The 22,796-nt window shown below is 68.4% G+C and overlaps 1 protein-coding gene across 5 annotated transcripts; it reads left to right on the forward strand.

Annotated features, from left to right (window-relative positions):
• The first annotated feature begins 1,329 nt into the window (after nt 1-1,329).
• Nucleotides 1,330-22,584, forward strand: SYT7 (synaptotagmin 7). 5 transcript variants are annotated; one of them, XM_035539817.1, is made up of 13 exons: nt 1,330-1,360; nt 10,058-10,161; nt 11,500-11,579; nt 12,751-12,882; nt 13,399-13,614; nt 16,020-16,385; nt 17,683-17,808; nt 20,020-20,155; nt 20,561-20,831; nt 20,999-21,168; nt 21,784-21,898; nt 22,002-22,201; nt 22,480-22,584. In XM_035539817.1, exons 1-13 carry the CDS (start codon nt 1,330-1,332, stop codon nt 22,582-22,584), a joined length of 2,052 nt encoding a protein of 683 aa, XP_035395710.1. The 5 variants fall into 5 exon arrangements, with proteins under 5 accessions (XP_035395710.1, XP_050567253.1, XP_035395713.1 ...); XM_050711296.1 differs by lacking the exons at nt 16,020-16,385; nt 17,683-17,808; XM_035539820.1 differs by lacking the exons at nt 13,399-13,614; nt 16,020-16,385; nt 17,683-17,808.
• The last annotated feature ends 212 nt before the right edge of the window (nt 22,585-22,796 follow it).

Consider the following 22,796-nt stretch of genomic DNA (forward strand, 5'->3'; position numbering starts at 1 on the left):
CTGCTGGGGCAGGGTCTCCTCCGCAGCCTCTTTTAGGAGGGGGCATCCCCTGCTTCCTTCCCTGCTCAAAACCCAGCCTGCGGGCAGGGCAAGTCGAGGTTAGGTCCCAAGAGGTTCTGAACCACCGCGGCACAGGGGCCTGGCTCTGCCCGGCCCAGGACGGCTCCAGGGAGCACCCACCTGAGCCCCTCCGTCCCACGAGGCCAGCTGGGGCTCTGCCCCTCGGGGCTCCACGACACCCTGGCCGTCCAGGTGAGCATCCCACCGCTCCCACGGTGGGGGCTCCCCCTGCCGCGCAGCCCCCCAGGGGATGGAGGCGGAGGTGCCGCTGTTTGCACAGCCCCAGCGCTCCGCAGAGCCGCGCTCCCGTTTGTTTGCTCTTCTCCTGCATCTCTTTAGCAAATGGTAACGAGGCAATAAAAGCCGGGCAGAAACTGCCTCTGCGTGCTGGGGCGGGGGGGGGGTTAGGCAGCGAGCGCACGGCTCGCACCCGTTCCGCGCCTCCACGGCTCCGCTCCGGGTTTTCCTCCGCCCGCCGCTGCCGCCCTGCCCGCAGTGCCCCGGCGGCGGCCGCCGCGCCCCGGCACCGGGAAAACCGGGCCTGGAGCCGTCCGGAACGGGGCCGCTCGGGGAAGCTGCGGGGCTGGGGCGTCGTGCGGGGCGTGTGCGCGCGTGGGTGCGCGCGTGTGCGCAGCCCCGTGCCCGTGCCGCGCCCGTGGGCCCCCACGCGTGTGCGCCCCGCGGCCGGCGCCGCGCGCGTGCCCGCGGTGCCCCCGCCGTGGGCGCGCTGCGTGGGGGCGCGCGGGCGGCGCCGGCCGCGGTTCCGCGTGGGCGTGCGGGGGCCGGGCGTTCCCGCGGGGGCGCGGCGCCCCGTGCGCGCCCCCGCGTCTTACCGCGCGTGGGCGTGGGCGCGGCGCCCCGGGCGTGTGCGGCACCCGGTGCACACGCGTGGCCGCGCCGCTGCCCCCCCCCCCCCCCCCCCCCCTCCCTCGCCGCGCTCACGGCACCGACGCCCCCCCGTCCAAACCCCCCCCCACCCCTCCCCGGCGGCTGCAGTTTCCTCTCCCGCCAGCAGCGAGCAGCAAGTGGATGCGCGGTCGGGGCACACGCGCGCACACCCGCACACACACGCACACGCACCCGCGCGCCCGGCAGCAGGCAGGCAGCGGGCGGGCAGCACGGGCTCCGCGGGGCTCCCGGCCCCCCGCCGCCGCATGCGGGCCCCCGCGGCCCCGCCGCCGCCGCCCGCGGCCCCCGCGCCCGCCCCGCCGCCGCCCGCCGCCGTCTGATGAGCCGCGGCCCCGCCGCGCCCCGCCGCCGCCCGCCACCATGTACCTCGACCCGGAGGCTGCCAGCGCAGGTGAGCCCGCCGGGGGCACCGGGAGGACGGGGAGGGGGGGGGGGGCACCGAGGGTCGCCGCCGCCACCCCCCCGCCCAGCCCCGGGTTCCCCGCACCGCTCCCCACCACCGCCGCCGCCCCCCGCCGCCCTCCCCGGGCTGCCCGGCTGCCCCCTCGCCTCCCCGGCTGCGGCTCGGCCGGAGGTCCCGGCCGGGAGTTACGGCACTTTGGGGACAAAGTCACCGCCGCGGCTCCCAGACGAGTCACCGCCCTGCGGAGCCGCTGGGGCCGGGGCTCCCCGGCCACCCCCCCCCCCCCCCCCCACCGGCACTGCCCCAACCCTCGGGGCCGGCGCCCCCCAGCCCGGGCAGCGCCCGGAGCCCGAGGCTGAGCGCCCGGTGCCGTCCCCGCAGCCCCTCCCCAGCCCTCGCCTCCCGGGGTCCCCCGGCCCCGTTCCTCCAGCGCCGCCACCGCCGCGCCAGGGCTTGGGGAGGGGGCTCTGGCCTCCGCCGTTTTGCTGAGCTCATGCTCTGAAGGCATCGCTCGGCCTCGCCTCGAGGGCTCCGGGACACCGCCGGGGTGGTCTCGGGCAAGGGCGGCAGGAGGGATGCTGCTGGCACGCGGCGGCTCGCCGGGGCCCGGCAGCTCGCACCCTTGGGGTCCCCGGGCCCAGGGAGAGGGCAGAAGGACGGCGTGTCCTGCGGTGGCAGGGGACGTGCCGGCGGGGATGTGGCGGAGCACAGGGAGTGCAGGAGCTGCCGGCGTGCCTTGCTGGGGCGAGCTGCAGGCAGCCGGCAGAGCCAGGCCTGCGGGAAGCGGCAGCGTGGGGCCACGCCGGGGACCGCCACGCACCCGTCACCCGTGGCGGGTGACAGCGTCGGCGCTGCCCGGGAGCTGGAGGCCCCGGTGAGCAGCCTTCGAGTGGAAGCTGTCATCTCCATGGGGCTCGGCGCTCCCGCCTGCTGCGGCACGGGAGCAGCTCGGTCCCACGGTGCTCCGTCCCCACAGCCTCACCGGGATGGGATGCCCTGCGGACAGGGGAGCGCGACACCGCCGATGGCCTGGCCAAGGTCACCCGGCAGTGTGGTGGCAGAGGGGGGACGTGAGCCCGGTCCCCGCCGGCACTATGCGTGGCCCTTCCCTCCCAGAGCTCGAGCTCTGCGCCCGAGTTGATTTTCCCCCCGAACTTTGCACCTGCCCCCAGTTTGCCCCTGCCCCTTGCCCCCACCATGTGTCCCCCTTGGCACACGCTGGGCCACCAGCTGCTGTGCCAGGCTGCGAGGTTGCACGGCAGAGCCTGAGCTGCTGGGGTGGGAACAGGGCGCAGACCCCTTCTGTTCCCCCAAATCTGTCCCTGGCTCTCCCCGCACAAAGGGTTGTCCCCACAAGGCTGGCTCCGGGGCAGCGGGGTGCTGCGGTGCCCAGCACCAGGACACCATCTGCTTCGTTCATCGGTGCCCCTGCTTCCCTCTGCGCTTCTGCTCCGCTGGCACCCGCGTCTGCCCCTGCTCCTGGCAGCCCCTCTGGGTTTGGGAAGAGCCGGGCTGCATGGGGTGCTGGGGGGCCGTGGAGAACATGGGGGTGCCCTGGTTTTGGGAGAGACCCTTCTTGGGCAGAGGGTGCCGTCAGCCCTCCCGAGCCCGGTGCTGCGCCCCTCTGAGGGCAAAGCCCACCCGGGGGGCGCGGGGCGGTGGCGGTGGCCTCCGGCATTCCCTGTGTGTTTTAGGGGGCGGATGGATGTCTGGGGTGATTCGGGAAACGTTGCCACCATCTGTGACGTGCCTGGGGCAAAGGAGCCTCAGAGGGCGGGGAGCCGCTGGTAGATGATGGGGGGGATGCCCGAGGGGGCAGCTGCAGGGGGTGTTCAAAACCGGGACCGAGGTGGGGGGGCTTCCCAAAGCAGCCACATCCTGCTGGGGGGCTGGGGGGGCTGCGCCGCTGGCAGGGCCCTTGCCCGCTGTACCGCACCCTGCGGCGTGTCAGGGGAGCTGTGGCCGAGGGCAAAGCTTTGAAGATTTGGCTTTGAAGCCAAAGGTGCCCTCTGTGTCACGGGGACGATGTCCCCCACGCCGGTGCCCCCCCTCCCCACTGCCCTGCCACACGCCGTGCTGCCAGGCGAGATGTCCCCTCCGTCCCTGCTGCCAGTGCCAGCTGTCCCCTCTCCAGGCAGCGGCTTCATCCCCACACACCAGGCAGGTGCTGGGAGCTGCGGCCGCTGGTCCCCACCTGCGTCCCCGTCCCCACGGGCTCCGTTTCTGCTGGCCCCTTGGGAGGCGGTGGATAAATAACCCGGTGCTGCGTGCGCCTTCCCCCGGCGCTGTCTCGGGGAGGGCTGCGCGCTGGCACGGCGAGTGCCGGGAGACGTCGGAGCGGGTGCCGAGGGTGGGACAAAAGCTGAGAGCCGGGTTAGAAATGAGACGAAATGCCGTCAGGAGCACGGCTGGGGGCGGGCGGGGGGGCTGGCGCGAAGGGGCTGTGAGGAAGGGGGGAGCGCGAAGCCGGGGGAAGGCAGACAAAGAGCGGAGGGCTGGCAGCGCTCGCGGGCTGGCCAGCCTCGCTGGGAGCCAGGCACCTGCTGCAGCCATGCGTCCCGCACGGCGCGGGCACAGCACCCTTGTCCCCTGCCTGTCCTGCCCCTCCCCCGTGTCCCTGCCTTGCTGGGGGTTGGGGCTCCCCCCTTTGCCGGCCCCCAGCCCCTCCAGAGCGGGCTTCGTGCTGCTGCCTGTGCCCCAGAGCATCCTCTACAGCCTCACCCCATCCCCATTGTCCCCAGCTCTGGCAGCGCCCATGTTTCCCCCGCGGTGGCTCCATCCCATCCCCCATGGCAGTGGGGTGCCTGTGGGGGTGCTGAGCCCCCCGGGCTCTCGCTCACCCATGGGTGCTGCCAGCTGTCGCTCCCTGCCCACCACCCCCGAGCAGTTCAGCTGCCCACAGAGGTGGCGGGACGGGGACAGGGACGGGCAGGGCTGGCTGCGGGGGGTGCGGGGACGGGGACAGGGAGGTCTGGCTGATCCCCCCGCGCCAAGGAGCAGGAGAGGATCTGGAGGCGGCTTTCCTCCGCCTGATCTCGCGGCTTTTCAGCCTGCCGGGGAAGGGCGGGGGAGAGGGGAATGAAGACAGATGCAGATAATATCGCTGCCACCCCCCGGCCCCTGGGGGCTCAGCTACAATATCTATTATAGATGAATTCAGCAGGGGAAGGGCTTTCGAAGAGCCGACAGCAGGGCTGGCGCGCAGGGACTGTGTGCAAAGGCAGAGCGCCAGCCGGGGCGTCGAGCGGGGCCCGAGAGGGGACCTGGGCTCCTGGGAACAGGGCTTGGGGGTCGGGGGCATGCAGGAGTGTCCCTGGAGGGCTCGGGGGGCTCGTCCCGTAGCCTGCGGTCCCGGCCTTCTCGCCGCGCAGGGCTGCCGTGCGCCCACCCGTGGGCTCGGGGTGCCCCGTGAGCGTGCGGGGTCCCCCGTCCCCTCGCAGCGTCCCCGGGTGGCTCGGCTTGCGGCCCTGCTGCAGGAGGGAGCGGGTCACCTTGGGGGGAGTTAATGAGGTTTGAAAGGGAAGCGGCCGGTGGCGCTGACGGAGATGGAGCCGGGGCGATGGAGGAGGCTGGGGCGGCGAGGGAGGGAGGGCGCAGCGCAGCGGTGCAGGGCGCGGTGGGATGCACGTCGCCCCGCCTGCGCGCAGTGGGACACTGGAGGCTGGGGGGGTGATGGGTGGCTGCCCCCGCTGCCCCATAGGTGACCATCCCTGCTGTCCCAGGGTCTCAGCATATAGCTAAGGGTGCAGCCTGGGGTTTCCCAGTCCTTCCGTGTCCCCAGGGCGTTCCTTGGGCTGTTATTCCCTTCCTCTCTCCTCCCCTCCCAGCTGTGTTTCTTCTCCTGCACTTTCCTTCCTCCCCCAGCACCACCAGCCTCTGTTTTGGGGGCTGCCACCATGCTGAGCATCCCTCGTGTGCTCGCAGCCCCTGGCACCAAGCCCTCTGAGGGGCTCCCATCCCCACACTGGTGGCTAGGGACACTGCCTGGACAGTGCCGGGGGCTGCCAGGGGGCTCGCAGGGGTGAGGAGGAGGAGGGGGTGAGGCCGAGGCTGTGCATGCAGGTGCTCAACCTGAGTGTGCCTGCGTTTTGGGGGAGATGGCATGGGAGAGGTCAAGGTGGGGGAAGCCGTGAGGGATGGCACAAGGATGTCAGGAGGTGGGCTTGAAACAGGGAGGGTGACGCCTCGTGGGATGGATGGAAACCCACGGGCACAGAAAGTCCTGAGGGGCTGGGGGGGTGGGCACTTGACGGGAGGAGCGGCACAGTGGGGACCACGAAGCGCAGAAACCACACGCGTCTCCGGAAATCCTGAGCCAAAAATAGCCCGGACATGGGAGACCACTGGGGGAAGAGTGTGCTCACGTGCCAGATTCTGCCTCTACCACAAGCTTCTGCTCTGGAGTGGGGCACGGGTGCTCCTGGCTGCCATGGGCATGGGGACATCGTGCCCTGGGGGCAGCAGGACCCGACCTCACCGCCCTGCACGTGCTGTGTACTGTGGCTGTGCCAGTGACCGTGCCGTGCACACAGCCTGCACGCCAGGAGGGTTCCTGGCACCAGGATGGAGCAGTGCTGGTGTTGTGGGAGGGCATCCTCGTCTCCCAGAGCCAACAGTGCCACCTCCAGCAGCAGGCACCTGCCAGGCCCCGGTGTGTCGGCATTGCTGCAGCAGCAGGCATCTGAGTGCTGGGGGAGAGGGCTGGAGAGGTGTGGGGGGTCCCTGGGGGTCTGGAGACAAAGCCCCCCAGGGCAGGCTGCTCCACGTGGGGGAGGCAGAGACGGACAGATTGACAGCTCCGGGGGCTGGACAGATGGCTGGATGGAGAAGCAGATGTGTACGAGGGATGGATGGTTGGAGAGATTGATGGATGTGTTGGAGAGGGGGATGCACGGATAGACAGACAGATGCACAGATGGAGAGCAGACGCCTGTTCCCTTCCCTCTCGCCCCAGGCGCGCCTGGTGCGGTGAGCAGCGGCACTCGGCGCGTTGTCTGTGCAGACGGGTGCCGGGTGGCAGGACCACGGCCAGAAACCTGCCAGGGTGGCGGGATGGCTGCAGGGCTCCAACATCCCTGCCACGCAGCCGTGCTCCCCTCCAGGGACAGCACTGGTCCCAGCCCCCTCCTCAGGGGGTTTCCGTCCCAGCACCCCGGCCGCTCTCCCCCTGCCCGCCGTGGGGTCCGGGTCTCGCTGCCCGCTCTGCCCATCCCACCCACACTGCGCCCGGCATCGCGCACAGGAGCGAAAGCTGCAAATTCACAGCTTCTCAGCTGCAACCTAAAAATAAGAGGTTTGGGAAATATCTAGCAAATGAGTGGGAGGATGAGCAGAGGAGGAATTAACGGCCTGGCGCCAGGCAAACAGCATCTGGGAAGCCCCGGTGTGGCAGAGCGGCCACCTCGCTCCCCGCCCCGCGGCCTCCGGCACGGCACGGCACAGCCCTCCCGCGGAGCACAGGGACACTCTGAGACTGTGCTGGACAGGATCACGCTCCCTTTGCTCCTCATCATTGCCATGTCCCCTCTCCATTCGCCCCATTTGGGCTCAGCATCGTGTCCTGCTGAGGCTGCAAGGCACGGCTCGCTTGGCACCCTCGCCCGCTCCCCCTCTCTGCGAGCGCGTGCGCTTCCGCTGCTGGGCTGGCGAGGCGCGGGGCTGGCGCGGGGCTTGGCGCATGGGGCGGGCGCGCTGGGCACCCGCGCCGTGGCGGAAGGCGGCTTGGCATGCGGAGAAGTTTCTCTGCGTGGAGCTGTGGCACGCCGGCTGCGGAAGAGGCTTTGATGGCGCTTCTCGAGAGCGCGGCAGGCGGGGTGGGGTGGGGATGTATTTTGGAAGCGGGGTGGGGGGGAAGCTCTGCACAGCTTTGGTTTCTCCTCCCCGGGAATCGTTTGGGAAATTGGCTGTTCCCCCGGTTCTGCACCCAAAAACAAAGCCCTGCGAGGCTGTGCAGGGTGGGCATCCACAGGGCACCTGTGGAGCAGGCACCGGAGGTCAGAGCCAGCCGCGTGCCCACGGATGCTGCCGGCTCGCGCCCACCACTCGCCCAAGCCCTTTCTGTCCCTGGGAGAGCTTCCCAGCTCCTTCCACCGGGGAGAGTGGCCAGGATCCCTCCAGGTACCCCTCGCAGGTGCTTTGCCCACCCGCTGCCACACGGGAGGCACTGCCCAGGGCCAGCGGTGTGTGGTGGCAGGTTGGTGGCAGGACCCCGGGGGGGCTTTTGGTCGAGCCTGGGTCTGGGTCTGTCTGTGCTGAGCTCCAGCAAAGCCCATCTTGCAGAGCTGAGGTGCGCAGGGCCACTGAGGCATGCAGCGCCACCCAGGCCAGGGAGCACCAGCACCCGCTGTCCCCCCTCCCACCCCCCCGGCAGTACCGGTGCTGCCGCTCCGCTGCGTGTCAGATCCGTTGGCATCAGCACTTCTCGCCTCCGCCGGGCCGATCTCACGGCATCTCCGGCTCACGCGGCGCTTAGGAAACCATCATCCCTCTCTCATTTCCCTGCGCGCTCGCTCGTGCTCAGGAGTGGCTGGCAGCTCTGCAGCCCCCCCCCCCCCCCAGCCCTGGCCCCCTACTCCCAGCCCTTTCCATCACCGGCACACACAGGAGACCCGTGGAGAAAGCAGCGCTGCGTTTGCCATCCGCTCGCAGGGCTGCGTCCCCACCCGTGCCACCCCCAGCCCCGCCACCCTGCTGCGCCCCAGGCAGCGCCCGTGGCTGGGGACCAGCCAGGAGCTCTGAGCTCAGCTTCTCTGTCTAATTAAGCAGCGCTAATTGCCCAGAAAACAAGTCATTTAAACCTCTGCTGCAGCGGAGGCTAGCGTTTCCCCATTGGTGCTGGGGGCGCGTGGCCCCACAGGGGGGGCAGGTCCCCGCTGGTGTCACCGGGGCAGGCATCGAGCATCAGCACTGCGTGGCACCGGCAGGAGCCAAAGTCCCCTTGGTGACAGCATCCCCGATTTCTCCTTCCTAAGCAGGATAATCCTCACAGCCCTGGCTCCACGGTGCAGGCAGCACGCATCCCTTCCCGCTTTTCTTCTCCCCTTTTATTTCCCTTTACCGGATTATACTGGAGATGAACTTGACCCTGTGAGCACCGTGGCATCTCCTGAAGCTGCTGGCTAAGCTGGGGGGGTCACAGCCACCACCGGCACAGGGTCACTGTCACCGCATCCATTAGCTCGCCTCTTTTGGAGCAGCTGAGCTGGCATTTTCCAGCCTGGCCTTGCTCAGGGCGTGCTGAGCCTTCCCAAAGCCCTTCACTGTCCCGCCTGGCTCCCCCCTCCCTTCCCCTGGGGACACAGAAGGGACATGGTGGCCGGGAGCATTGCAGGGATGAGACAGAAGCTCAGCCCCAGGTGCTGGGGAGGCCAGCAGCGCGCAGGGATGCTGGGGACTGGGAGCACTGGGATGCCACTTCCCCTGGCTGGGGTCTGGTGCAGCGGCAGGTGAGGTGTCCTGCGTGTCACCGTGTCACCAAGCAGGTCTCAGGGCCATGGGGACGAGCAGCAGGGTGAGTTGGGGGGCAGAAGGAGAGCTCGCCCCCATCCCTGCCCACACCAGGCTGCCCAGTTAACCCATGCCGAGCGCTCTGCGCCCCCAGCAGCTTCTCTGGCTGCAGTTTATAAATGTTTGAAATTAAGGGCTGGTCCCAAATTCCCTCCTAGGCAACAGTTGCTAAGCGGGTTTTATTCACGGGTCCTCGTGACCGAGCGCTGGAGCCCCCCTGGCCTGGTTTTGGAAGGAGGCAGCGTGTGTGTGTGGGCTGGGGCTGCCGGTGGTCCCAGGACCCCAGCCCGCAGGGAGCCCCCAGCCCCGTCCCCACCGCCCCGGGGCTGGCACTGCCACCTCGCAGCCTCAGCAGGCGCACAGCTCCGTCCGAGGCAGCCGCTTCTGGGGCGTTTGTAAAACTCCTCTTCATTGCCACCGTCACCCCTGCCTCTGTGTTTTATTCCCTCCCGAGGCCGGGGGCCACCAGTGCTGGGGCCGCTTTGTCACCCCTCGTCCTTCTCCGGGCAGCAGGCGTGGGAGCGGGGCGCCGGGGTCCCCGCCACGCACCGGGGGGATGCCGGGGCGCTGGATCCTGCCTCTCTGACTCATGCGAGCGCCTGAGCCGCTGGCAAATTTCATTACAATAACAAGGTCTGCGGGCGAATTAATTATTAACGATTATTGTTTAATATTTATACTGCAGCACAGCTACGGGCACGCTCGCTCCGGCCTCGCTGCTTCCCACCGCTGGCTGGGGCGCGAGCGGCGGCCAGTCCCCACCCCACGCTGGCAGCGGGGATGTCACAGCACGGATGTCACCGCAGGGGGGGTCCTACACAGGGGTGGGCCTGAGTGGGGCTGGGGTCCCGCCAAACCTCCACGCTGCAGCGGGGAGAGGTGTGGGGAGGAGCGGGGTGGCACCAGGGGCTCTCGGCCAGGGCCACCACACAGCCCCTCTCGTGTCCAGGTCCCCATATCACATTTATTGCTGGGGGGGAGCTCCCTGTGCCATGGCCCCCAGCGGTTTGACCAGAGGGGTGAATGTGGGGGGCTCTCAGGCTGCAACACAGGGCACAGAGCGGAGGGACAGAGCGGGGGTGCCCTGGGGTGGCCGTGGGTGCCGTAGGGCAGCCGTGGGTCCCCAGAAGGGCCGTCCCTCCCCGTCCCCCACCTCAGCTCTGCTCTGCTCCCCCACAGGGGCCCCCTCCCGCGATGTCATCCTCGTCTCAGCCATCATCACCGTCAGCCTTAGCGTCACCATCGTCCTGTGTGGCATCTGCCAGTGGTGCCAGCGCAGACTGGTAAGTGGCCCTGGGGCTGGGTGCCCGCAGGGGGGGACAGCGGGGTGGCCGTGCCCCATGGGGGGCCGAGGGGTGCGGGGCTGCCTGCAGGCAGAGCCCATTGCCGAGCACAGTTTGCGGCGATGCCGGCTGCAGCTTTTATTTTGCTCTTTAGGAAAGGCGATAATTAAATGTTTGGGTGAAACTGTTTGTGCGGCATGGAGGGAAGTTTCCAAATACGTATAGATACACGCTTGTGACAAGCTGCAACGATCTGGCCCCTGTCCTGCTCGGCGCGCTCTTTCCTGCTAGAGCCCGGCAGGAAGGCAGCCAGCCTGTCCCCGTCCCCGTCCCTGTCCCCGTCCCTGCCGTGGGCTGTGCCCCCCAGCTCCTCCTGCACCCCGGGGCGCTCGGCGTCGCTGAGCCCCCTCGCCACCCTGCCCGGCCCTGACTGCATTTCCTTCACAACGAGATCCAAATCTGGGTCAAGTGCTCTGAAGGCAGCGGTTTCTCTCTTGCGGCTCTCTGCACGGGAGAACCCCCCCGGCCAGAGCCCCCACAGCGTGGCGGGGAGGGGGACCCAGACCTGCCCGCAAAGGGAGGCGGCGGCTCCTGCGAGCGTGCCCGTGCGCGAAACGTGGGAGGAGAAGGGCAAAGCTGGCAGAGGAGCAAAGAAGTAGAAATCGGCCGGGAATACGTCCAGGCTGGGAACTGGAAGCCGTGTCCCCAACCCTCGATGGCACGCGGGAGCCATGGCCAAGCCGGCTGAGCCGCCAGCCCCGTGCTGGCAGACCTCAGGGGACGGTGGCGGCGGTGTGCCCGTGGGCACCGTGCCATGGACAGGCCCCGGGGTGCCGTGGTGGGGGCTGGTCTGTGCCCCCAGCCCTTCTCCCGTCCTGCTGCAGTCTCCGGGCACCTGCAGCGCTGCTCCTAATCGTTCACTAATCAGCATTAATTGCGCTCTTGTCCGCCCTGGAAGAGAGCGGCACGCCGAACCCACCGTAGGAAATCACAGCGCAGCGCCCTGATTACGAGCCCCAGTTAGGAGCGAGCGCGGCTTTGTTAGCATATGGCACCGCTTCCCTTCTGCTGGGAAGGTGAACTCAATTAATCCAACTTCAATTAAGCCTAAAATTACACACTCCTGCCCTGTGGCGGGGTGCAGGGTGCAGCTGCTGCTCCGTCCTGGGGTTGGTGCCCAGCATGGGGACAGAGCCAGCCGCTGGGCAGGAGGCACCCACGGGAGGCCATGAAGGCGAGGGTAAAATTTGGTGCCAAAGCAATGGAGGGCACAAGCTGCAGCCCCCCCTGCCATGGTGGGGGCTCCATGCTGCCCGTGACCCTCTGCTGTCCCCATAGGGAAAGCGTTACAAGACGTCCCTGGAGACCGTGGGGACCCCAGACTCCAGCCGAGGCCGCAGCGAGAAGAAAACCATCAAGTAGGTGCCAGGGCGGGGGGAGAGGGGCAGGGGCTGCGGTGCCAGCGGGGGCCCCGGCACAGCCACAGCCCACACAGCGCCCTGCCTGCCGTCACCTGTGTGGGGACACCGGGATCGAGGTGCCCCGACCCACCCAGCCGCGGAAGGACCCTCCTTGGGGACAGAGGTGGCTGTCCCCTCTGCTCCCAAAAGGGCGTCAGCAGACGCTTGCCCAGCTCTCTCCCGTGGGCTCGATTTTAGGTTGGGGAGACTGGGCGATGGGTGGTCCCCCTGTCGTGCCAAAGCATCCCCCACTCCTGCAGTCACCCATGGGGAGTTATCGGCCTTTGGCGTGGGTGTCCCCAGCGGTGTCCCCGGGCTGGGCGTGCTGAGTCCTGCCCCACGGATGGAGTGCCCCGCAGAGCTGGGACCACCAGGGCTGTGTCAGGGAGCGCAGAATTGGGGTGCATATGGGGGGCTGGCAGCCAGGGGCCCCCGGCTGCGCTCCTGCACCCCCTGGCACCGTGCAGCGCCGTGGGGATGGAGCGCACTTCGCCCTGGGCAGAAAACAGCTACGGTCCCTACCAGGGCTACCGCAAACCCCAGCCTCGGTGGGGTGCAGACACCAGAGATCCCGATCCGGGACGGGGCCACATCCCACACGGCTCTGCCTGTGCAGCTGGCAGCATTTTGGGAGCTGTGCGAGGACCGAGCGCTGCTTTTGACGCTCGGTGGCAGCAGGAGGCACGGGATCTGCTCCCATCTCCCCACACTGGCAAAAGGGAGGGGATGGGGGGGTCCCAGCATCGGGGTACCCGGGCGCAGCCCCCTCCCATCACCGCCGCTCGTCTCCCACCCCCATCTCAAGGCACAGCGTCGGCCTCTGGACCCGGCTGCCGAGGATGCCAGGATGCGGCCCCCTGCCCAAGCCCACGTGCGGGGTCGCAGCGCCGTCAGCTCCCTCTAACCCCTCTGCGTCCTTCTCTCCTTCCCAGCCTGTCTCTCCGCAGCTCTGCCCCGCTCCGTCCGTCCGTCTGTCCACCTGCCTGCCTGTCCATCTGTCCATTTCTCTCCGCAGGGCTCGGCCACAGCGGCTGGCCGGGGGCGGGGGGCTGCGCTCCCCCCGGCAGGAATTCAGCTTCTCTCTCTTGTATTTCCCTCTTCTTTCTCCCCTCGTCTCCGGCCGCTGTAGCGATCTAGACAGAGACTTTTGGAATAACAATGACAACACAGTGCAGCAGAAATGGAGCTCGTACCCTCCCAAGGAGTTTATACTAAACATTTCACCTTACGCCCCGTATGGTGACCCGCGCCTTTCCCTCAAGTGAGTTTCTCCTTACCGGGCTTGCTCGCGTCTAGTGAGTACATGGGCAGCAGCCACGCGCCTTCCTCCTCCTCCTCCTCCTCCTCCCCCCGGCCCCCCATGGGCAGCCCCATGGAGACGAGCAACCCCCCCCCACCCGCTCCCCGGTGCCCCGGGGCCCCCCGGCAGCACGGGTTGGGGTTGCGCGTTCGGGACAGGACCCCGGCCTGGGGCCCCTCTGCCTCCTCCCCCCTTCATTTTGGATTTTTTTGGTTCTGCCACCTCCACCAGCCCCCCCCGCGCACCCTCCGGCCAGGGGCCTCCCTTTTTTTTGCAGTGCTGATGTCTCTCTCTCTCTCTCTCTGTCTGTCTGTCTCTTGTCTGTCTGTCCACCTCTGGCTCTCTCTCCCCCATCCTCGCCCCCCCCCCCCCCCCCCCCCCCGTTCCCCATACAAAACGGCTCCCCCACATGTCCGTCTGTCCGTCCGGCCCCTCTTCATGTCTGTCTGGGGGGGTCCGACCGCCGGCCCGGCCCAGTGGCTCTCTGTTATCAGGGGCTAAGCTGACAGCGTCGGCCACCGCGGGGTTGGCGGGGGAGCGCGACGGCCGCCCCGGGGAGAAGCAGCGCGGCGGCGAGGACGGCATGAGGAGCAGCATCTCTGCCCACAGCGAGCCCAGCATGGGGAAGGCGGCGAGGGGCCGCTGGCACACGGTGCAGAGCCACTTGGCTGCAGGGAAGCTCAGCCTGTCCAAGTGAGTGAGCACGCTCCGGCACAGCCCCCCCCCCGGATGGGTGCCCGGGCTGGGGGCAGCAACTCGGTGACGCCCCTGGGGCAAGAGCCGTGTCCCCACAGCACGGGGACGTCGTGGGGATGCGCGGCGGCGCCAGCCCTGTCCCCACGTGGCGCTGCTCCTACCTGTGGTGCTGCTGCGGGACCTGGCACCGGCACCTCGCCTGCAGCTCTGATGCTGGGGCAGATTTGGGCAAAGCTCAAGCATTATCAGGGCTAGGGGAAGAAACGGCCGTCGTGTAGGACTCACCAGCCGGAGAGGCTGGGAGCACGTCGGGCGTCCTCAGCTTGCGACCACCGACGTGGCTCTGCGGGTGGGACCACACTTCTGGTCTCCGCTCCTCCCACACTGGGCTGCAGCAGCCCCTGCTTGCTCAGGCGCTGAGCCCAGCACCGGGCAGTGGCGAGCATTTTGGGCACGCTGGGACGCACCGGGAGGCGAGAGGGGAAGGAGAGCGCAAGGAGATGGTCCGGCACGGCACGTCTCCCTGCCTGGTGCCAGCAGAGAGGGGAAACCCCCCGGGGCAGCGCCGAGCTGCTGTGCAAGCGCGCGCCCATGGGTGGCTCAGCACCGCCACGGCAGGGAGTCAGGCAGGGGCTGCGGGTGGCCGGGAGCCAGGCAGACGGACGGATGGACGGACGGACAGCTGCCACCACGGGCTCCGCTCGCACAGTCTGGCAGGGGCAGGGTTAAGGGGACGGCTGTGATGCCTGCAGGCTTTTTCAGCATCTTTTCTGCAGAGCCTACTTGTGGTCATGTTTTGCTGCATTTCAGGTGTTTTGGGGGGGTTCTTTCACGCTGGGCATCCTGGGTATGATCTGTGCTGGCAGCAGGCTGCTGTGCCATCCCGGTGCCACCATCCTACGGCCGCTCGGTGGCCCCAGGGGATCCCAGGCTGGGGACAGGGGATCGATTTTGGGAGGTTTAAGGGGGTTGCAGTGCCCCATCCCCAGCCGGCTCCCGCATGGCATGGTGCTGGCAGAGCCCGCGCCTCCAGCTGGCTCGGGGCCGAGCAGAGCCAGATTTAGTTTCCTGTGACGGAGAGGTTGTAAATTGAACTAATTTAGGATTTGATAGGAAACCGAAAGGAGGTCGGCGGCAGGCGCGGGGGAGGCTCAACACCCCGCGTGCCTCCAGGCCCCGGCCATGGGGCTGCATCTGTCCCAGCTCTCCACTCCCCTCCCTCTCTCTCTCTTTCTCTCACCTCTCACTCTTTCTTCACCTCTTTATTTTATTTTATTTTATTTTATTCTCCCCCTCTCTGTTTCCCCACTGCTGCGATGCACGATGGCACAGCTTCGCCCCACGGTTGCAGCCATCGCCCGGCCAGCCCCAGGGCAGCGCAGGGACCGGGGTTGTGGTGGGGGGGCTGCTGCTGAAGGCGACTCTCCTGTGCCGGGGGTCTCCCCGTGCACCGAGGACCCCCAGAGGGCTTTTGCCAGGCTGGCTGGGCTGCACACCCCTTGTTCTGGTGGGCTGGGCGGCTGCTGCAAAAACCCGCTGTCAGCGCTGCGTCTCCCTCGAGCCGCTCTGCACGCCAGCGGCGCAGCCAGGCGCGCACCCGGCCACGCATTTTGTCCCCGTCCCTGTCCCACCGCTGGTACAAGCCATGAGCTCCGCGAGCTCCATGGGCATCACACTCCTTCCCGGGTCTGCGCTGGCTGCGCCCCGTGTGCCTGCAGCCCCGGCACGGGGCTGGCTGCGTGGGCAGTGATGGGCATCCCCGCCGCTCGCCTGCTCGTGCCCCCTCACTGGCGGGGCAAAGCCCATCCGTGTTCCCCAGTGCTGCGTCCCCATCGTCCCCCTGCTGCCTGGCTTGGCCCCGGGGACACCCGGCTTGCTGTCCTGGGGCTCAGTCCCCATCGCTGCAGGGACCGCAGCCGGCACGGTGCTTTGGGGACGGTGAAGCTGTGAGACCCCACGGCACGGGCTGGGTGCTGGGCTGGGAGGGACGGGGACGGGGCTGGCTGGCTGGCTGGCAGCACGTGAGCGGGCGCCACGCGGGCACCGAGGGATTCGCCTTCACGCAGCAGCCTAATTAATTAGCTCGCAGACGAGGTCGGTCGGCCGGCACGCTGGGAAGGCGCCGCGGCAGCAGGAGGGCACCGAGCCCCTCGCCGCCGGCACCCGGGAGGCAGCAGCGGGGCGGCCGGCGAGATGGCGGCAGCGCGGGAGCCTGGCACTGCCGGGGAGGCCGTGCCGCGGCCGGGAGGCAGAGGAACCGCTCGCTGCAGCCGCTGGCCCCTGCCGGAGCGCTCCCTGCGCTGGGGCATCTTCTCTCTAACTCTCTTCTTTTCCTTCCTCCAATTTTGCCCCTTCACCTTCTTCTCCTTTCTCTCCTCTCCTCTGCCCTTCCTCTCCCTAAGTTTCGAGGACTCCACCTTGTCCACAGCCACTACCCTTGAGTATATCCCCACCTCAGCAGGCGACCCCAAATGCCAGAGGCCCCGCACGCTCATGCGCCAGCAAAGTCTGCAGCAGCCCCTCAGCCAGCACCAGCGAGGCAACCACAGCCAGCCCACCACCAGCCAGAGCCTGGGCCACCTCCAGGCCCACAGCGGCTCCTCCGGTGCCGGCAACCCCCGGGGCTCCCGCGGCGGCCAGGGGCGCCAGGGCATCGCCGCCGGCTCCAAGCATCGGACAGCTGGTGGCCGGAGCCGCTCCAACCCCGGCAGCTGGGACCACGTGGTGGGGCAAATCCGCAACCGCGGCTTGGACATGAAGTCCTTCCTGTAAGTTCGCTCTCGGTCCTTTCCTCTCCCCGGCGGTGCCTCCAGGCTCGGGTAAACGCTGCGCGCGGCCGGCGGCGAGCGCCGGGTCCCCCCTGTCCCATCGCTGCCTCCCTGGGGGCTGGGACTCCGTCCCCAGCGCGGGGGGCTGGGGAAGGGGGTCCCAAACTCCCCCGGCTCGCCTCCCACCCTGGCTTTGCCATCCGTGGCACCCGGGTACCCTTCGCTCCACAGGGAGCGCGGGGATGCAGGGATGCTCCGGCTTCGTCCCCGGGGCGGTGGGGGTGACGCTGGGGGGGCAGCCCCCGCGCAGGGCAACCGGCTGCACGGCCCCGATATCGCTGCCTGCCCGCCTGCCTTCCGCCTGGGCTGTGATCTGCACGGGCAGCCGGGTGGGAGCCGCCGGAGGCGTGTGATCTTTAATCTGCCTCAAACGCAGCTCCCCTATCAGCGCTGGCTTTTCAGCCTCCAGCGGCGAGGACTAATCTGCGCCCCGCGCTGTCCCCATATCTCGGCACATGACATCGCCGCTGCTCGGCACACTCCGTCCCCTCCTTCCTCCTCTGTCCTCCCCACGGTGCCCTCCGCTGGCCCCTGACGCCCTGGGGGGGTCCCTCCCAGCTGCGCCCCCCCCCCTCTTATTTGTCCCCTTCTCACCGCTGGTGGGGACACCTCCGGCAGCCCCGCGGCCCCTCTCCGCCACGCCGCGCAGCCTGTTTTCTCCCACCGGCAGCCTCCTCGCCGGCTCCATTTGCCGGCTTCCTGATTTATAGATGAGGCTCATTAGCCATCCCCAGGGTCGTGTTCCTCTCTGTTTACCCAGCCTTGTCGCCTAATTGGCGGGGGGGCCCCGCGGAGCAGGGGCCGTGCCGAGCGTGCGGCGCTTCCCCGCCGCAGAGCCGCTGCCGTTGACCGCCGCCGCGCTGCGGAGCCATTAACTTCTGCTGCTTCTGCTCTTTGCTCTGTTTACCCTCCCGCCCGGCTCCCGGCACCACGGTGCGGGCGCAGTTTCGTGCCCCGGGATGCCGTGCTGGCGGCACCGGCCGAGGACAGGGGTGGCCGTGGTGCCGGGGGCGAGTTGGGCAGGAGCCGGCACCTTTCTCCCCGCAGCCCTCGCCCGTCCCAGACGCCGTTTCCTCCGCAGGGGCCGGTGGTGGAGTGCTCCCCACGCTGCCGTCCCCGGTTGTCCCTGCCCGCGGGGCCACCGCTGCAGCGGGTCCCCCGCCTGACGCTCTGTTCTCCTCTCTCTTTCTCTCTCTCCCGTTCTGCTTCCTCCCCGCGTGCGGGGCCGCCTGGGCAGGGAAGGCCGGATGGTGGTGTTATCCCTGGTTTTGGGACTCTCAGAGCAAGATGACTTTGCCAATATCCCCGACCTGCAACCTGCTGGGACGCAGCCGAACCAGCCGAACGCTCAGGGGGACAAGAGGTATGAGTAAGGAAGAGGGCAGTCCCGCAGCAGGAGGAGACCAGGGCCTCACCCAGGGTGGAGGAGGAGGAGGAGGCCGGCCTCGCGGAGCGCCCAGGTTGGAGCGGCCAGGCAGCGGGCACGGCGACGTCTGCAGACGCTGGCAGCTCTCCTCGCCGGCCCCCGCGGTCCTGCCACTGGAGCGGCGACGCCGAGCAGACCCCGACCCCTTCCTCCCCCTCCTTCCCTCCCCGCCTTCCCTCCGTCCATCCCCATCCTCATCGCCGCCAGCGTCGTGCTGTCTGCATGCCGGGGGGGCTTGGGGCGGCCGTCGCACCGAGCAGGGCAGAGACGCCGTGCCAGGAGAACGGGGGCGTGCAGGGAGCGGGCACGGCGCGGCCAGGCTTGCGGGGACCCCATAAAGCGTTGCCGGCTGAGACGCATCGCATCCCAACGCGCTTCTCATCCGCCACTGGTGCCCAGGGGTGGGCAGCACTCCCTGGGACGTGGGGGCAGCTCTGCAGTGAGGAGCGGCCCCGCCAGGCTCCTTGCCGGGGGCCGCCCAAAGCTCCCGCGGCTGGCGCCGGTGGCAGAGCCCGGCCGGACCCGAGCGGCGAGGAGCAGAGGAGCCCCGGGCGGTGTCGATGCCCTCTTTGGGGAGGTGCGAAGCAGGCGGGTGCTGCCTCCCCGCGTGATCAGCGTGTTAATGAACCGGCACCGTTCTCGCCCACCGGCTATTTTTACCCTGCTCGGCTCAGTTTCGCTCCATGTTTTAGCACTTCCCCCCCTACCCAGCGCCACGCAGCCGCTCGCAGCCCCGTCCCCGCCATCACAGTACGAGCATGGCCGTCATGCCTCCATCTCCTTCCCCTGCCCCCTCGGCCCCGTGGGGCTCGGCCGGCGGAGGGGACAGCTCCCCACCGGCACTCCTCCGCCTCGAAACGTTTCCTCCGTCCCCATCTCTTGGCTTCTTCCTTCTAGCCCATCCCCAGCGGCTCCAGCCAAGCGCCTCGGTTCGTCTCCTGTGCCTTTGGCCAAGCTCTCTGTCCACCCTGCTCCTCTCTCTCCCCTTCCCTCCCTCCAGGCCAGCCATCCCGTGGTGGAAGACGCTGCTCCTCCTCCTCTCTCTTGCTCTTCCTCCCTTTCTCTTGCTGGCCCACGACCGCCGCTGGCGCACATTGCGGCCCAGGCAGCTCCAGCGACACCACACCCTCCTGGCCCCACCGCCGCTGTCTCCTCCGCCTTCAGTCTGTTTTTAACCTGACTTTGCCTCTCCAGCTCTCAGTTTCTTCATCCTCCCCGTGCGCCGTCACACCTGTGTGAGGGGGCTGCCCACAGCCCCCACCCCCCACCCCAGCGCCGCCTTCATCCCCACTGCTCCCAGGTCTCCGGCGTCTCCATTGGCGCGTGCCTGCGTGTGCTTGCCGTGTCGGTGGGCATCCTGTGTGCATGCGTGGCTTTGCCACCCCGGGGTCAGTGCTGCCAAGGTCCGTGCGTCCTGGAGCTGCGCCTGTTGTCCGTCTGTCAATTTGTCCCCGTGCCTTGGCTTGTGTAGGAGTTGTGCCATCCCCGCGGCCAGGGCGCAAGTGCGTGTGCACGCGCACATCCCCTCCTTCCTCAGGTCCGTCCCCACCGCCGTGTGCCTGTGTCCCCCGTTGTCCCTGTGCATCACGGCAGCGTGGTCCCGGTGTGTGCCCGCCCGCCTCCATTGCTGCTCTGTCCGTTCGCAGCTCCCCCCGGCTCCATGCCCAGCATCCCTGCAGCCGCCAGGACAGGCGCCCGAGACCCGTACGGGGACAGACGGGGTGGGTGTTCCGGCTGCAGGACACCAGAGAAGGTGGCCCTGGGTCAGCAGTGACCAGAGAGGGGATGGTTATCAGCCAGGCACTGAGCTGCAGCACAAAGCGCCGGGGCTCGGCCACACAGCCAGCACTGAGTGGGCGCAGCCAAAGCCAGGGGTGCTGGAGAGGACCCCTGGGGCCAGGAGGTGGCCGGGGGCGGTGGCTGCGCCTTGCTGGGCTGACGGTGTGCCCGGTGAGCTGGCCGTGAGGGACTGACCTGCGCACTGGCACCGGGCTGGCACCACCAGGGATGCCCACAGGCTGCTGTGGGTGGCTGGCATCTCCGCAGCCCAGCTCTGCCTGGATCCGGCCCACCGGGGCACCCCAGGCTGCGGGCATCTCCTCGGGGTCCCCCCGGCCCCGCTCTAGGGCGCTGCTTCTCTTTCCCCAGGTTGCCAGCCAGCGGCAAGGCGGTGAACACCGCACCCGTGCCCGGGCAGACGCAGAATGACGAGTCCGACCGCAAGACGGAGCCGCGCTCCTCTGTCTCCGACCTGGTGAACTCCCTGACCAGCGAGATGCTCATGGTGGGTGCCACGGGTGGGCAGGGGCGCCGGCCTCTGTCCCTCGCCTGCGCCCATCTGGGCATCCCCTCGCACCCCCCCGGCAGTCCCAGCCCGCGCTGCTGAGTCCCCGTCACGGGGAGCTGTGCCGGGGCCGTGACGGGCGGGCTGTCAGGAGGGATTTGGCTAATTGCTGCTCCCCATCCCCATGGAGCGGAGCCAGGAGTCATCCAAGGGGACGGTTGTGGGTGAGACGGGAGAGGCTGATGCCCGCTGACAGCTCCCGCCGCAGAGCTGGAGACGCCGGCGCTCGGGGCCCTGCACACACAGCTCCAGGGCGGTGGCTGTGGCTCCAGCTTGGCACGGCGCAGCCGACATGGCCACGAGCTAGACGTCCGCCACTCACGACCCCTTCTTCCCCCGCCACAGCTCTCCCCGGGCTCTGAGGACGATGAGGGCCACGATGGCTCCAGCCGGGAGAACCTGGGCCGCATCCAGTTCAGCGTCGGCTACAACTTCCAGGAGTCCACCTTGACTGTCAAGATCATGAAGGCCCAGGAGCTGCCGGCCAAGGACTTCAGCGGCACCAGCGACCCCTTCGTCAAGATCTACCTGCTCCCTGACAAGAAGCACAAGCTGGAGACCAAGGTGAAGCGGAAGAACCTGAACCCACACTGGAATGAGACCTTCCTCTTTGAAGGTAAGGGCTGGGAGGGACTGGGATAGCGGCGGAGCGGCTGCCGGGCCCCGCCACCCGGGGCAGGCTCTCCGGTGGCTGCCGGTGATGAGAGGGGCCGCCAGCTACTGTCGGTGCGAACCTCTCCCAGCTCTTGGGCTGCCTCCTCATCGCCTCCGTCTCCGTCGCAGGGTTCCCCTATGAGAAGGTGGTGCAGCGGGTGCTGTACCTCCAGGTGCTGGACTACGACCGCTTCAGCCGTAACGACCCCATCGGGGAGGTGTCCATCCCCCTCAACAAGGTGGACCTCACCCAGATGCAGACCTTCTGGAAGGACCTGAAGCCGTGCAGCGACGGCAGCGTAAGGCCCGTGGGGACAGTCCTCGGGGGGGGCTGCCCCTGTCTCCGCAGTGTCCCAAAGGGGCCAAGTCTTGGGGCCACCCTGGGGGCGCGTGCTGGCTCGGGTGCTCCTGCGGGGTGTCCACACGGGGCTGCTCGTGCCTCGTCGTCCCCATCTAGCAGTTACAGAAAGGCATTAAGTAGCCCAAACCAAGCGTCTCATTTGGGGTCAGGCTGAGATATTTCAGGGAGATCTAAAATTAAAGTTTTCCTTTTCTCCTGCCTCTAACAGGAGCAGAAAACATCCCGCAGGGGGTGGCCCCAAAAGCATCCCACTGGGGATGGCCCCAAAAAAGGTCCTACTTGGGACGGTCCTGAGATGTCCCACTGGCAATGACCCCAGAAATGTCCCCCCGCGAGGGTGGCCCCTTTTTCTCCTGCCCGGTCCCAAAGTCCACCTTTGGGGTGGCTCTGGGTGTCCCCAGCCCACCACCCCGGTCCCGTGGTGGGACATGGAGGTGTTTGTGCACCCGGAGGGGCTGGGGCCAGGCTGGGCGCACCACAGCGAGGAGCAGGTGCCTTTGGGGAGCCCGTCTTGGGGCGGGGGGGGCCCTAACGGCCTCTGTGGCCCCCCCAGGGAAGCCGCGGGGAGCTGCTGCTGTCGCTGTGCTACAACCCCTCCGCCAACTCCATCGTGGTGAACATCATCAAAGCACGGAACCTCAAAGCCATGGACATCGGGGGCACGTCAGGTACGAGCGCCCCGGGCATCGCCCCCCAACACCCACCCGGGGGGCCGGGCCCTGTCCCTGTGCCTGGCAGGGGCTGAGCGCCGCGTGCTGTCCCCCCTGGCAGACCCCTACGTGAAGGTGTGGCTGATGTACAAGGACAAGCGGGTGGAGAAGAAGAAGACGGTGGTGATGAAGCGGTGCCTGAACCCCGTCTTCAACGAGTCCTTCTCCTTCGACATCCCCACGGAGCGGCTGCGCGAGACGACCATCGTCATCACCGTCATGGACAAGGACAGGCTGAGCCGCAACGATGTCATCGGCAAGGTGGGTCCGGCCCCAAAAAACGGACGGGTTTGATGGACGCCGAATCCATGCGGCACTCGGCTCGTTACGGTTAACGATGACAAACGAGCGCAGTCATCCCCGTTATTGCCGCAGAGAGGCAATTAGCCCCTGGCGCGGCAGCACCCGATCGAACCCAGGGGAAGGGAGGGGGTGGAACAACACCAGGGGTGAGGGGCAGAGGTGCCGGTGTCCCCGAGGGGGCAGTCAGAGGGTCGGACGGACAGATGGACGGCGCGTGACGGTGCGTGTCCCCGCAGATCTACCTGTCCTGGAAGAGCGGCCCCGGCGAGGTGAAGCACTGGAAGGACATGATCGCCCGGCCCCGGCAGGCGGTGGCACAGTGGCACCAGCTGAAAGCCTGAGCCCCCCCCCGGCCCTGGGGCAGGACAGGGGCGGGACGGCGGTGGCCCTGCGGTGGAGGGTGGGGGACGGATGGACAGACGGACGGAGCGCCCCCGTCCCCATCCCCAGCGCCGGGCAGGTCTCCTGCGAGTGCTTCCAGCCACTGTCCCCAGGGCCCCGCCGGCCCCCCCCACCAGTGTCATCCCATATTTTGGGAGGCTGCCATTGTGAG

This window comes from Cygnus atratus, chromosome 5 (genome assembly GCF_013377495.2).
Source record: "Cygnus atratus isolate AKBS03 ecotype Queensland, Australia chromosome 5, CAtr_DNAZoo_HiC_assembly, whole genome shotgun sequence".
Classification (NCBI taxonomy): Eukaryota; Metazoa; Chordata; class Aves; order Anseriformes; family Anatidae; genus Cygnus; species Cygnus atratus.

Excerpts from the sequence above, each read along its gene's own strand:
- SYT7 (XM_035539817.1), top strand. The coding sequence starts at position 1,330 with ATGTACCTCGACCCGGAGGCTGCCAGCGCAG. Across the intron at positions 11,580-12,750 it reads AGCGAGAAGAAAACCATCAA|CGATCTAGACAGAGACTTTT; the intron begins GTAGGTGCCAGG and ends CGGCCGCTGTAG. Across the intron at positions 20,832-20,998 it reads TGAGACCTTCCTCTTTGAAG|GGTTCCCCTATGAGAAGGTG; the intron begins GTAAGGGCTGGG and ends TCTCCGTCGCAG.